The sequence below is a fragment of the Bufo bufo genome, chromosome 1 (assembly GCF_905171765.1).
Source record: "Bufo bufo chromosome 1, aBufBuf1.1, whole genome shotgun sequence".
NCBI lineage: Eukaryota > Metazoa > Chordata > Amphibia > Anura > Bufonidae > Bufo > Bufo bufo.
This window is the reverse complement of record NC_053389.1, coordinates 493901421-493917170: the sequence shown is the minus strand read 5'-3', so window position 1 is coordinate 493917170 and position 15750 is coordinate 493901421. Positions and strand designations below refer to the sequence as shown.

Genomic DNA, 15750 nt, shown 5'->3' with positions numbered 1-15750 from the left:
TATATACACAGTTGCAAGAAAAAGTATGTGAATCCTTTGGAATGATATGGATTTCTGCACAAATTGGTCATAAAATGTGATCTGATCTTCGTCTAAGTCTTAACAATAGACAATCACAGTCTGTATAAACTAATAACACACAAAGAATTAAATATTATCATGTTTTTATTGAACACACCATGTAAACATTCACAGTGCAGGTGGAAAAAGTATGTAAATCCCTAGACTAATGACATCTCCAAGAGCTAATTGGAGTGAGGTGTCAGCCAACTGGAGTCCAATCAATGAGATGAGATTGTAAGTGTTGGTTACAGCTGCCCTGCCCTATAAAAAAAAACACACCAGTTCTGGGTTTGCTTTTTACAAGAAGCATTGCCTGATGTGAATGATGCCTCGCACAAAAGAGCTCTCAGAAGACCTACGATTAAGAATTGTTGACTTGCATAAAGCTGGTGGAAAGGGTTATAAAAGTATCTCCAAAAGCCTTGCTGTTCATCAGTCCACGGTAAGACAAATTGTCTATAAATGGAGAAAGTTCAGCACTGCTGCTACTCTCCCTAGGAGTGGCCGTCCTGTAAAGATGACTGCAAGAGCACAGCACAGACTGCTCAATGAGGTGAAGAAGAATCCTAGAGTGTCAGCTAAAGACTTACAAAAGTCTCTGGCATATGCTAACATCCCTGTTAGCAAATATACGATACGTAAAACACTAAACAAGAATGGATTTCATGGGAGGATACCACAGAGGAAGCCACTGCTGCACGTTTACAGTTTGCACAAGAGCACCTGGATGTTTCACAGCATTACTGGCAAAATATTCTGTGGACAGATGAAACCAAAGTTGAGTTGTTTGGATGAAACACACAACACTATGTGTGGAAAAAGAGGCACAGCACACCAACATCAAAACCTCATCCCAACTGTGAAGTATGGTGGTGGGGGAATCATGGTTTGGGGCTGCTTTGCTGCGTCAGGGCCTGGGCGGATTGCTATCATCGAAGGAAAAATGAATTCCCAAGTTTATTAAGACATTTTGCAGGAGAACTTAAGGGCATCTGTCCACCAGCTGAAGCTCAACAGAAGATGGGTGTTGCAACAGGACAATGACCCAAAGCATAGAAGTAAATCAACAACAGAATGGCTTCAACAGAAGAAAATACGCCTTCTGGAGTGGCCCAGTCAGAGTCCTGACCTCAACCCCATTGGGATGCTGTGGCATGACCTCAAGAAAGCGATTCACACTAGACATCCCAAGAATATTGCTGAACTGAAACAGTTCTGTAAAAAGGAATGGTCAAGAATTACTCCTGACCGTTGTACACGTCTGATCTTCAACTACAGGAAACGTTTGGTTGAAGTTATTGCTGCCAAAGGAGGTTTCACCAGTTATTAAATCAAAGAGTTCACATACTTTTTCCACCTGCACTGTGAATGTTTACATGGTGTGTTCAATAAAAACATGGTAACATTTAATTCTTTGTGTGTTATTAGTTTAAGCAGACTGGGATTGTCTATTGTGACTTAGATGAAGATCAGATCACTTTTTATGACCAATTTGTGCAGAAATCCATATAATTCCAAAGGGTTCACATACTTTTTCTTGCAACTGTGTGTGTATATATATATATATATATATATATATATATATATATATATATATATATATATTTCCTCCATATGTGTCAGCAATCTGTAGAAAAAAGGCTTTTTGTAATATGCAAATGAAGCCCTAGGTGCAACAAGGATGGTGGTGTTGCACCCAGAGGCTCTGCTCTCCTGTCTTTATTGCTGTAACAGACAGGCAAGGCAGTGAAAACCTATTAACCCCTGGCCCTGAGGTCTTGTGGGAGCACATTTGGCATATGCATAGTAAAGAAATTGAGATTGCCCTTGTGAGACTTCAAGGCCAGACGTGAATATTTTTTACTGCCTTGCCTGTCTGTCACGGCAGTGGGAGCGCGGCATAGCAGTGAGGGAGCGGAGCCTCTGGGTGCAACAGCACCACCTTTGTTACACCTAAGGGGTCATTTGCATGTTATAAAAAGCCTTTTTTCTACAGATTTCCAGTACATATGAAGATACCGAAGATCTCATCAGGCGCTGCAGACAAGCACCGATCAATTCACCTACTGCTATGTGTCATTACAGATGTCCTTGATCTACTTCGGTTTCCCTGCAGTTACTAGCTTACCTTTTTAGGCCGCTTACCTTATTACTATCTGTGTAAGCTTTGTCCACCTACTTGGACCCCAGTACCCATGATGAGTTGAACCCAGTTTACACTGCAACACCTCTGTTTCACATACTCAATAATAACTATTGAGGAAAAAAGTTAAAATGACTTAAACTCAACAAATCAGATGTGATTATGTTACATCTACCTACGGTATATACTTTATATTCCAGATTTGAAACGTCCATCAACAGGGCAGAAGATACGGAGCAAGTCATAATTCCTATTTATTTACGAGAGAAGTTCCGCCATACCAGTTACAGCCATCACCATGGGTCAACATTGTTTGGCCAACCTTTTCTTTTAACTGTGCCTAGAAACATCACTGAAGATAAGCTGTATACTCTGCTTTTAGCGAGAATGTGGTATGTATGCAAAAGCTGGCAAATCAACAAAACACCTTGCTTTTAAGTCAATTAGCTGCTTCTTGGTGTCTCGTTGCCGTATATCCAACTGTTGTGCTGTGCTATAGCTGGTGTATGTAGAAATGGCAGTCTTTTGGTCCTTGTGTGTGATTATACTTTTTCTCCTTTTATTATATGCCGCTTGCAGCCGATATGTAAAATTCACAAATGACAGCGAAGAAAATGATGGTCCTTTACACTGTAATAAAGAACATACTGTAAATGGGAATGGTCCAAATGGTATCCATGAAGAGGGTTCCCCAAGTAAGTAATGTAAATGAAAGGAGTAGTGTATTTTATTGGGTACCTTGTGTAATGCTGTTTTTTATACAATACAGAACTATTAGCTATGTATCCCATTGTTTGCTTACACAGTGGCCATGTGTTACAGTTTTCTGGCTATGGTATACATCTGGAGATCACCCAACATAGGCTCTAAATGTGATTTGAACAGAACCTTTAAAACATAAAAAAAAAAAAAAAGAAAGCAGAAAATTTCACTGAAGATGTACTGTTTGTAATAGATATATTGGTTATTATTTTCATGACTGCATACCTAGAATGATTTAGAGATGAATTCTACATTGCATTCCAGTGTGTCAGAGATGTGAGGTGAGCCTGTATCCGTTCTTTATAGGGTGAAGGCTTTTGGGTTATGTGACAGTCATGGTAAAATAGCAGGTTTCCATAAAATACTCTTGAATTTTCCACATCATAGTCACACGGAATCTAAGCTAGTGGGAATAATAGCACCCACACATGGACCCCTGCGTTCCTGGTCAGGAGAATCATAATTGAGTTTGTAGAACATAGTGTCCTTGCCGATAGTTCAAGATGGATCACCTGCCACCCTTAATGACTCCTTTATAAAGAATTTGTCTTAGGCTCTGTTCACGAGCCCTGCTTCTTTTGACATTGCTGAAAGCATGCATTGCATTCTAATTGGGCACCATAGCAATTTAATATGTTGGTACACATGGATGTGGTCATTCAGCTGAGTGGGATGCTCACTTGGCTTACCAGGCATGCATTCAAGTGTTGTCCCAAATGGGAGTTTAAGGCTGTGGCGCATGCCCTGGAGCTGTTCTATACAAACATGAATATGAGAAACAAGGTGGCCAGGCACAAGAGAAAATGCCAGTGGAGATTGAGAGGCCACTGCTGCAATACATTGCAGTGGTGGCCATATCCCCCAGAGACTAGCAGTCAATAAAAGTAAAGAAGATAGTGGGACCAGAGCCATTATTGTCACTGAATGTACATTTGTAAGTTACTTGTATCAACTTTATACACATAATAAATATAACTTAATGAGGCGAGACAACCCCTTTAAACCGCAAATACTGCCCAAATGTTACCACCAGTTGCAAGTCCACACTTGGGCTGCACCTTTCTTTCAAATGACCTGGTGCAGCTCAGCAAGTAGTGCTAACTGTGGTGCAGTACACACGGCGCAAGCCTCGCCTGTAATAGCACCCTTACAATCACTATAGTTTTATGTTATTAGGGCATTGATCAATGTTTTCACTTACATAGGTCTGTATTTGAGACTTATTATTTTTAATAATTTCTTAGTCAACTTTCCAGTAGTCATGACTGCAGCCGCATATCTACATGCCTTGAAGGTGACAATTGTACTAACAGTTATGGGCCCTTTACACGGGCCGACAATTGAAATGAACATCGCTCACCAGCATTACTAGTAATGTTGGTTAATGATGATCTGGCGGCGTAAATGCACCGCCGATTACCCAATGAATGAGCAAAACATTTGTTCATCGGGTAATTGGATCTTTTGTGCAGCACAAAAGATCATTGTTTCCCAGTGGCAGATCATGCTGTGCAAACATGATATGCTGCCGGGAAACAAGGAGGGCAAGAGCGATGGCATTATCGATCGCTCCTCCCCATACTCTGCAGGAGATCAGTGCATGTAAACGCACTGGTCTCCTCCGCTAGCGATCAGCAGATTGTCGGGAAGGAACACTTCCTTCCCTCCAATCTGCTAGATCATCATCCCGTGTAAAGGGACCATTACTCTCATTAGAGTCCTCTAGTATATACAGTTGCAAGGAAAGTAAATTGAAGCCGTTGAAATTACCTAGATTTGCAATAAAATGTGGTTTGTGATTTTTATCTAAGTTACAATTGTAACCAAACACAATCCAACTGAACTAATAACACGCAAACAGTTGTACAATTCATGTCTGTCTAAAACACTAGATGCTGCATTTTGCAACAACACGCGGCACAGTTCTAACCAGAACCTCTGTGTTGTTGTCTTCGCCAAGAGGTATTTAGCAAAAGGTGTTTCAGTTAAGATGATCAAGATCGGAAGTATGGGTTTCACATGTGTTTTATCCATGAAAGTACAGATGTAGCAGGGTTAACACTCAAACTCTTAACTCAAATTTCTTAACTCATCGTGTTATCTTGAAACAAAAGCCATTGAAAAGCAATTGAAGGTGTTTGCTTAACGCATTTAGTTTAGATAACAGACCTCATAAAGCATGAGTGTTAACTCTACTACATCTGTAGAGCTCCCACAAAATTTGTATTCTCTGACCTACTAGAAAGATACATGATGTAATCAGTATTGAATGTAATCTTCTCATCAGTGACTGTATTTGGGAGTAATCCCCTCCCTTCTAATTTTTAGCCGTGTCATGTGACCAACACTATGATCTCCAACTGACACAGGACAGGAAGTCCGTTACTTCTCTATTCATTCCTATAAGACTGAGAGTGAGGCTCCCATAGGAATACATAGAGAAACTGACTTCCTGTCCACACATAAGATGCTGTGTTATCTGGAAAGTCTGAGTGCTAGTCACATGACACAGCTGAGGATCAGAAGGGAGGGGATAACTCGCAAATACAGACATTGGTAAGAAGATTACATTTCACTACAGATTACATCATGCATCTTTCTAATAGGTCAGAGAATAAAAAATTGTGGGAGTGCTTCTTTATGTAAATACAGACAGTGCATAGTTACTGACACCACTGTTCTTCTGAAGAAAGCTGGAAAAGACTATAAACAATGGTAAGGACCTGGGTATAAATCACAGTTAGAGACATTATACAATTTCTCTAACTGTGATGTATACCCAGAGCTTTAGCAATGTTTTGTAGTCTTTTCCAGTGGAGAAAATAGTAGTCTTTTCAAGTGGAGAACATTCATGACTTTACCTACTCTCTAGGAGTGGGCACGCTGTTAAAATCACCCAGAAAGCAACACAAGCAATCCTGAATAGGGTGAGAAAATAATAGTAAAAGAAAAAGATATACAGAAGACTCTACAAACTGCAAAAATGTCTGTTTATGTGTCTATCTATTAGAAAAACACTGAACAAGAATGGCGTTCATTGAAGGACACCGTGAAGGAAGTCTCTGCTGTCCAAAAAAAACATTGTGGCCCATCTCTAGTTTGGCCGAAACATCTGTATGTGCACAGTGCTTCTGGGAAAATTTCCTACGGACTGATAAGACTAAAGTGGAGCTGTTGAGCACAAATGCACAAAGCCTTGTTTGGAGAAAAAAGAGCAGTGCACACCAACATCAAAATCTCATCCCAACTGTGAAGCAAACAGAAGGAGCATCAAAGTTTGGGGTCACTTTCCTGCCTCAGGGCATGGATGCCATGTGATCATTGAGGGACGCTGAATTCTAAGGTGTATCAAAACATCTTACAGGATAATGTAAGGGCAGTGACACATGATCTCAGGCTGAAGAGATGTTGGGGTGATGCAACAAGACAGTGACCCAAAGCATGCAAGTAAATGAACCAAAGAATGGTTGAAAAAGAAGATTTATGTTTTTGAATGCCCAAGTTAGAATCCTGACTATAACCCTATCAAGATGCTGTGGCATATCCTGAAGAGGGTTGTGCATGCAAGGCACCCCAGAAATATTGATGAACTGAAACACATGTGCAGGAAGGAGTGGTCTAAAATTCTTCCTCAATGTTGTGCAAATCATTGCCGGTTTTTAATTGTTTTTATTGTTTGCTCAATCTGCTCAGTAAAAGACAGGAAAGGTACAACTATTTGTGTGTTATTAGTTTAGTTGAATTTGGTTTGTCTATAGTCATGACTTGGCTAACAATCAGATTACATTATATCTGTAATCAATGCAGAAATCCAGGTAATTCTAAGGGTTCACTTACTTTTCCTTGCAACATTAGTATGTGGTGAACTTAAAGCCTTGCTAACACGTACATCTTATATTTTCATGGTAGAATGAAAGAAAATAAGTCGTTGTATTGTCTTTTAATCATCTTTATAACTGCTTTCCCCTGAACATTGGGCCTCATTTATCAAAACTGTCTAAAATTATCATTTTTAGTTGTCACTAACAACTAATCTGAAATCAACTTGAATTCCTGTGCACTGGTTCGTCACTATTGGCAACAAAGACAGTTCTACTTTTAGACCGTTTTGATAAATGAGGCCTAATTGTGTTTTAAGTTATATACAACAATGTTGAATATGATAATCATTGCATTGGCAAAAAATCTTCAGGGTGAGCTTCACTGTGCCACCTATGTTTTATGACGTCCTTGATGCAAAGGCCCTTTTGATAGACATTGTGACTGCTTTTGAAGGTGAAATGGAAACTGATGAACCTGATGATGAGTCTAGCCAGGATCAGGAGCTTCCTTCAGAGAATGAGAACAGTCAGTCAGAAGACTCTGTTGGAGGTGATAACGACTCAGAAAATGGACTGTGCGAAGAAACCTGCAAAGGACAATCAGTCACAGGACAGAAAAAACGCTTGTTTACATTCCAGTTTACTAACTTAGGCAATGCGGACATCAGTTACATCAAAGATGATACTCGATACATCAGATTTGATGACAGACAACTCAGGCTCGATGGTACGTAGTGTGTATTCTGTATAGATATTTGTGTAAAATATGCACAAGGTGTAGAAATGTCTGCATAAAAGGCTCACAACCTATTGTGTTATGCCATAGAAAGTTCCTACCTTGCCTTGGACTGGGATCTAAAATTGAAGAAAAAATACTTTGATGAAAATGCAGCAGAGGTAAGCATTTGTTCTAGTACAGTACAGCAGAGATGATGGTGGATATAGCTTCTTGAATTATATCTGTAAGGGTCAGTTCTTCAAAGAGAATAAAATTGAAGGGGATGCCCACGAATCCCACTTTCATAGAAAGTGTTCTTGATGCTTGATGTGGTCTAAGGATGTTTTCAAAGTTCCATTTGTTGTGTTAAATAGTTAAAGGGGTTGTCCGGACTTTTACTATTGATGACCTGTCCTCAGGATAGGTCATAAATATCAGGTCGGTGGGGGTCCGACACCTGGCATCCCCGCAGAATAGCTGTATGAGGAGACGGCACTCTTCCTGTCTGCTGCTGCTATCTATGGTCTTTGCCTTCCTAACTCCAAATCTGGCAATCAGAATAACTCCCTGGATCAATCAGTTCTATGGGGGTGCTGGCCGGGTGTATTGCGGACGTGTGAATTGCCCTAACTTGTAGTATTATTATACTCAAAAAAGGCATCCAAGCCTCTCTGAGTCAACCATCACAACATGATATGATACAGAGTTCCATAGTCTTACTGCTGTTACAGTAAGGAATGTACCTTTGTCATTGTTACAGGCCTTGCTATAGAAAGATCTATGTACTGCCAATTCATATAATTGTAAATCATGTTTGAATCTTTCAGAATTATTGTGCAAAATATTCCATGTTTCCCACTAACGTAGTGTGTATTGCAAGTCGTTAGAACCGGCATTACTCACATTTACCCTGGCTGTGGTACTGGGCTGCAGCGCGCCCTTTTGCCTCTAGGGTTACATTTTTCTCTGGACCAATGACTTCATAATAAAACCGTTTTTCTGAGATTTTCATACTGATCGCGAGTATCGGAATCTGGATCCCCCACCGATCAGCTGTTTGAAAGGGCATTGGTGCTCCTGTGAGTGGCAAGGCCTTCTCTGTGCTTACCAAGCACTGCGCCCTACATTCACTTCTATGGGGCTGAGTGCGATAAGCTGCTATACAATGTATGGCGCTGTGCTTGGTGAGCAAAGAGAAGGTCGCTGTGCTCACACGAGTACTGGTGCCTTCTCAAACAGCTGATAGACGGAGGTTGGAACCCCACCAATCAAAATCTCGGAAAACCACTTTAAATAATATAATTTACACTATTTTTAAAAATCATATTTACATGTATTAGAGATAATTATAATAGAGTGTGTTTCTTTGTATTTGTTTTTTTTTAACTTTCTAGACCATGTATCTTCATAATTGTATGGCATACCAATTACCTGTGTCAGGCATTTTCAGCAATTGTTACAATTTAGCTAGCTATAGTATACCCTAGAACAGGGGTGCACAGCCTGCGGCCCTTGATACCATTCTAAGCGGTTCCCAACCATCTGGTAACAGACATGTATGTCTGTGTCTTGTGGCTGCTCAAATGTATTTTTCAGATATTCTCCCATTAGATGGAAGTCCTGGAACTGGAACTGGAACTAGACATTAATGGTATATACTGTGTGTTCAATATACCACAAATACAGTATTTCAGTTGTTAATACCCCTTTAAGTTTTATTTTCAGCCCATGTCATTGGTTCAGTCTGGCAGTGTGGTCCCCAACCATAAAAGGATGTGCACCCCTAGTCTAGAAAGTATTTGTCACTGGCTCCTCTATAACCACGATGACAAGTTCACGGGGACCTTGTTTACAATCCCATCGCACGGACAGAACCCATTATATGGACTTTTAAGAGTCTGTGCTCTAAAGTCATACACCCATGCGAAACAGTGGAAATCAGAGAAAACTCCAGTTGGTGGATGTTTAACCTCTTGTGGAAATTTGCGTCTGTGGGGTATTAAATGAGTTGTCACAGATAATCATAAATTGACTTAAAATAAAAATAAAACATCTTGTATTCACCCCTTTCTCCAGCGCCGTTCTCTGCGGCGCTGGTTCGGTTCTCCTGCGGCTGCAGTGGTGTCATACTTGGGTAAGGCATGTGACCATTGCAGCCAGTCACTGTCCTCAGCGGATACTGCCGTATCCTAGCACATCACTGTATCGGTGCAATGACGTGCATGCATATGGCATCTGACCACTGCAACAAATCAGTCCTCAGCAGTAGGAAACGTGACTGGCTGCAGCGGTCATATACCTTATCCATGCATGTCATTCTTCAAATGATAAGCTTAGTGGAAAAGTTGCAAAGTAAAGAAAAAATACAATGAACATACAGAATAAAAAATAACAGAAACTGTATTGAGCGTACATTACAAAACATACACATTTTGGATTCCCTTTGCCTTCTATTTTTCAGGACTTTGAAAAGCACGAAAGTGTAGATTTCATCCCCCAAAAAAAGTCTTTTATGAAATTAAAAGATTGCATTGAACTTTTTACCACAAAGGAAAAGCTAGGTGCCGAGGATCCGTGGTAAGTTTAACCAATATAAAAGGGATCAGTCATGGCATTGTATTGTGTATGAGGTAGTGTAGTCATCTTTATTATCTAGCAAATCACATCACTACCATGACCAGAAGCAATCACTATGACGTATTTTCACATTAAATTCCAGTGTGATAGCGATAAAATCGAAGTGGATTTTTAGGAATTTCTAAATCTGCAATTATGTGTAAGTTCCATGCTACTTCATTTATTTTTCTGTTACACCTGCAAGTGAAGCATTTTCTGACACCAGCAAATGTTCCCTCTTAGGCCTCATACAAACATTTGCAATGGGGGTGCATTTAAATCGTAATTTGACAGCCTCAGTATGTGCACAACCATGGCTCTGTTCAGAAGGAGCAAAACCAGGTCCCCGTTCTCTTCATTGGCTGGAGCCCAAGCGATTGGACCCCTGACAATCGGACATCTATTCTGTGTCCTCTGGAGAGTGGACAAAGGTGTTTGTGGGACAACCCCTTTAATGCAGTTGTTACTGTCTATCAGATTCAAACCCAGCGCTGCAAGAAAGCGGCTATAACCGCTGCCGCCATTTACATAGAACAGTGTTTCTTATTGATCAAATAATGGCATACTGGGGGAAGGTGGATAAGGGTAATATTACTTCACTAAACTCAGTCCCCTATATTGGGAACCAGAGCTGCTATCAGGAATTGCAGGGCCCCATACAGATATTTTGAGGTCCTTTTGAGCCCCAGCTCAGCCCCTGCCTGCACCCACACTACACCCCTACCCTGCATCTTTCCTTGTGCACACATTAACAGTTCCCATTCTACACCATGTGACATACATAACCATCATCTTTTGCTTTGGCAAGTAGTAAAACAAAACATAAAACTATACAAGTTTGTATTGCCAGACTTGTAATGACCTATACAATAAAGTTAGGATCTAATTTCATGGTAAAAAGAACACCATTAAAATGAAAGTAAGAAAGCCATGGCAGAATAGTTTTTTTGGTTTTTTTTTTGTTTCACCTTACTTAGACATTTTTAAGTGTTTCCCAGTATATTATATGTACCCAAAAATTGTACCATTACAAACTATAACTCATCCTGCAAAAGCTGTCATGTGACTATGGCACTGTAAAAATAAAAAAATAATATCTTTGGGCCAGCCGATATGATTTCATTGGGGCCTAGGGCCTATGGGGCCTAGCGCCCCAGGATCGGAGCTGGGGTGAGGGTAGCAGGCCTGTCTAATTTAGCTGCCTACGTGATGCTTGAAGGAGCAGTGTAGGTGGTAGAGGCTACTTCCTGGTATTTAATCTAAGCCCCAACTCAGGCCAATCTATTATCTACACTGTCACCTGGGGCCCAGCACCTCTGCACCTATTTTTTATTGCTACATTGGCGCAGAGGCCCAGGGAGCATACTCATCTGGGGGGACTGTGAGGCTAGCACCTATCTGCTACTGCTGCTATTTGGTGATGGGGCCTGGCGCAGTCTTTGTATTTTAGCATGCTTGCCTGGTCCCGGTCTGAAGGCTATTTAATTTAGGCTGCAGACAGCAGCTGGCCTGGCACAATTCTAGCAATTTCCACTATAAAGCATTGGTCATACTAACAAAGAGTGACGTCAAACATCACCAGCCAGGCCCGCTGCTTTAGTAGTGAATACTGCTAGTGATTAGTTTAGTGAAGCAGCACCATTGTTGAGCTTTATCCATGCTCTCCCAAGCCCCCCCACCACCACCACCCAAAAAAATAAAATAAAAATTAAACATTAAAAAAAAACGCGGTCACTGAGCCCCTGACATAGATGTCACCTGACATAGATGTCACTCTGATGGCAGCCCTGTTGGAAAATATAGCTGCTAGGAGACATTTTGTTGAAATATGTTCCCTGTTGAATGTGTTTGCTATCTAACATTGGATATATGTATATGTGTGTGTATATATATATATATATATAGCGTGTATACAGTTAGGTCCATATATATTTGGACACTGACACAAATTTTGATTTATCTGTTTACTAAAACATATTCAAGTTATAGTTATATAATGAACAGATTTTTAGCTTTCATTTGAGGGTATCCACATTAAAATTGGATGAAGGGTTTAGGAGTTTCAGCTCCTTTATATGTGGCACCCTGTTTTTAAAGGGACCAAAAGTAATTGGATAATTGAGTCGAAGGCTGTTTCATGGGCAGGTGTGGACAATTCCTTCATTAGTTAATTCTCAATTAAGCACATAAAAGACCTGGAGTTGATTTGAGGTGTGGTGCTTGTATTTTGAAGATTTTGCTGAGAAGTAAACATGCGGTCAAAGGACTCTCCATGCAGGTGAAACAAGCCATCTTTCATCTGTGAAAGCAGAAAAAAACAATCCGAGAAATTGCTACACTATTAGGAGTGGCAAAATCTACAGTTTGGTATATCCTGAGAAAGAAAGCACTGGTGACCTCAAAAATACCTGGACGCCCATGGAAGACAACAGTGGTGGATGATCGCAGAATAATTACCATGGTGAAGAGAAACCCCTTCACAACAGCCAACCAAGTGAACAACACTCTCCAGGATATAGGCGTATCAATATTCAAATCTACCAAAAAGAGAAGACTGCATGAAAGTAAATACAGAGGGTTCACTGCACGGTGCAAGCCACTCATAAGCCTCAAGAATAAGAAGGCTAGATTGGACTTTGCTAAAAAAAAAAAAAATCTAAAAAAACCAGCACACTTCTGGAAGAACATTCTTTGGACAGATGAAACTAAGATTAACCTCTACCAGAATGATGGAAAGAAAGAAGTATGGCGAAGGCATGGTACAGCTCATGATCCAAATCATACCACATCATCTGTAAAACACGGCGGAGGCAGTGTGATGGCTTGGGCATGCATGGCTCCCAGTGGCACTGGGTCCCTAGTGTTTATTGATGATGTGACACAGAACAGAATCAGCTGGATGAATTCTGGGGTTTTCAGAGACTTACTGTGTGCTCAAATGTAGCCAAATGCAGCCAAACTGATTGGTCGGCCTTTCATAAAACAGATGGACAATGACCCAAAACATAAAGCCAAAGCAACCCAGGAGTTTATTAAAGCAACAAAGTGGAATATTCTTGAATGGCCAAGTCAGTCACCTGATCTTAACCTAATAGAGCATGCAATTCACTTGTTAAAGACTAAACTTCAGACAGAAAGGGCCACAAACAAACAGTAACTGAAAACCGATGAAGTAAAGGCCTGGCAGAGCATTAAAAAGGAGGAAACGCAGGGTCTGGTCATGTCCATGAGTTCAAGACTTCAGGCAGTCATTGACAACAAAGGATTTTCAACCAAGTATTAGAAATAAACATTTTATTTACAGTTCTTTAATTTGTCCAATTACTTTTGAGCCCCCGAAATGAAGGGATTGAGTTTAAAAAATGCTCCTCACGTTTTTATGCAATCATTTGGTTCAACCCACTGAATTAAAGCTGAAAGTCTGAACTTCAACTGCATGTGAATTGTTTTGTTCAAAATCCATTGTGGTAATGTACAGAACAAAAATTAGAAAATTTTTGTCTCTGTCCAAATATATATATGGACCTAACTGTATACGTATGTGTGTGTGTGTGTGTGTGTGTGAACTCTCACTTATTCACAAGAATAATATTCCACAAATAGTTAAAAATGAATATAATCCCTTTAAATTAATCTGTGATGGTACTTCCAAAGTGCTACACCAAAGAAGCCAAGTCCAAATCTTTCACCAGTGAGGGCAAACAAACCTGAAAAAGGTGAATGCAAGTAATAAATAGCTCTGTACTAACATATACTGTATATGTGTTATACAGTGGTTCTCAACCTGTGGCTCTCCAAAACTACAACCATAACCATACTCTAACACACGCAGGCAGGGAGGCACAAGTAGAGGACCACTGCTTTAAAGGATCTGGATGCAGTTGGGTATCGCTCTTAAAGGAACAATTTAGGGTACAGACACACAGTGCTGTGGAGTCGGATTTGAAGCTTGTTTTGTGTGGAGTAGGTAGCAATATTAGCTGTTATTATTGTGTAATTAAATTATTAACTTGCATATATAGAAATGTTAATAATAAATATATTTTATGTTTTATCAATTTAAGGCCTTTATTTATACACTGCTCAAAAAAATAAAGGGAACACTTAAACAACACAATGTAACTCCAAGTCAATCACACTTCTGTGAAATCAAACTGTCCACTTAGCAAGCAACACTGAGTGACAATCAATTCCACATGCTGTTGTGCAAATGGGATAGACGACAGGTTGAAATTATAGGCAATTAGCAAGACACCCCCAATAATGGAGTGGTTCTGCAGGTGGTGACCACAGACCACTTCTCAGTTCCTATGCTTCCTGGCTGATGTTTTGGTCACTTTTGAATGCTGGCGGTGCTTTCACTCTAGTGGTAGCATGAGACGGAGTCTACAACCCACACAAGTGGCTCAGGTAGTGCAGCTTATCCAGAATTGCACATCAATGCGAGCTGTGACAAGAAGGTTTGCTGTGTCTGTTAGCGTAGTGTCCAGAGCATGGAGGCGCTACCAGGAAACAGGCCATGACGACGTGGAGGAGGCCGTAGGAGGGCAACAATCCAGCAGCAGGACCGCTACCTCCGCCTTTGTGCAAGGAGGAACAGGAGGAGCACTGCCAGAGCCCTGCAAAATGACCTCCAGCAGGCCACAAATGTGCATGCGTCTGCTCAAACGGTCAGAAACAGACTCCATGAGGGTGATATGAGGGCCCGACGTCCACAGGTGGGGGTTGTGCTTACAGCCCAACACCGTGCAGGACGTTTGGCATTTGCCAGAGAACACCAAGATTGGCAAATTCGCCACTGGCGCCCTGTGCTCTTCACAGATGAAAGCAGGTTCACACTGAGCACATGTGACAGACGTGACAGAGTCTTAAGACGCCGTGGAGAACGTTCTGCCTGCAACATCCTCCAGCATGACCGGTTTGGCATTGGGTCAGTAATGGTGTGGGGTGGCATTTCTTTGGAGGGCCGCACAGCCCCCCATGTGCTCGCCAGAGGTAGCCTGACTGCCATTAGGTACGGAGATGAGATCCTCAGACCTTTTTGTGAGACCATATGCTGGTGCGGTTGGCCCTGGGTTCCTCCTAATGCAAGACAATGCTAGACCTCATGTGGCTGGAGTGTGTCAGCAGTTCCTGCAAGACGAAGGCATTGATGCTATGGACTGGCCCGCCCGTTCCCCAGACCTGAATCTAATTGAGCACATCTGGGACATCATGTCTCGCTCTATCCACCAACGTCATGTTGCACCACGGACTGTCCAGGAGTTGGCAGATGCTTTAGTCCAGGTCTGGGAGGAGATCCCTCAGGAGACCATCCGCCACCTCATCAGGAGCATGCACAGGCGTTGTAGGGAGGTCATACAGGCACGTGGAGGCCACACACACTACTGAGCCTCATTTTGACTTGTTTTAAGGACATTACATCAAAGTTGGATCAGCCTGTAGTGGGTTTTTCCACTTTAATTTTGAGTGTGACTCCAAATCCAGACCTCCATGGGTTGAAAAATTTGATTTCCATCTTTTTATTTTTGTGTGATTTTATTGTCCGCACATTCAACTATGTAAAGAACAAAGTATTTCAGAAGAATATTTAATTAACTCAGATCTAGGATGTGTTATTTTTGTGT

At 41.1% G+C, this 15750-nt stretch overlaps 1 protein-coding gene across 2 annotated transcripts in view; it reads left to right on the top strand.

The window, feature by feature from the left end:
• USP15 (ubiquitin specific peptidase 15) overlaps positions 1-15750 on the top strand; it is a 136145-nt gene that overhangs the window by 99923 nt on the left and 20472 nt on the right. For both annotated transcript variants that reach the window (XM_040410461.1, XM_040410452.1), the window contains exons 13-17: positions 2407-2598; positions 2786-2901; positions 7244-7516; positions 7616-7686; positions 9969-10084. In XM_040410461.1, coding sequence (XP_040266395.1) covers positions 2407-2598; positions 2786-2901; positions 7244-7516; positions 7616-7686; positions 9969-10084 — 768 coding nt within the window. The remainder of the gene's footprint in view (positions 1-2406; positions 2599-2785; positions 2902-7243; positions 7517-7615; positions 7687-9968; positions 10085-15750) is intronic.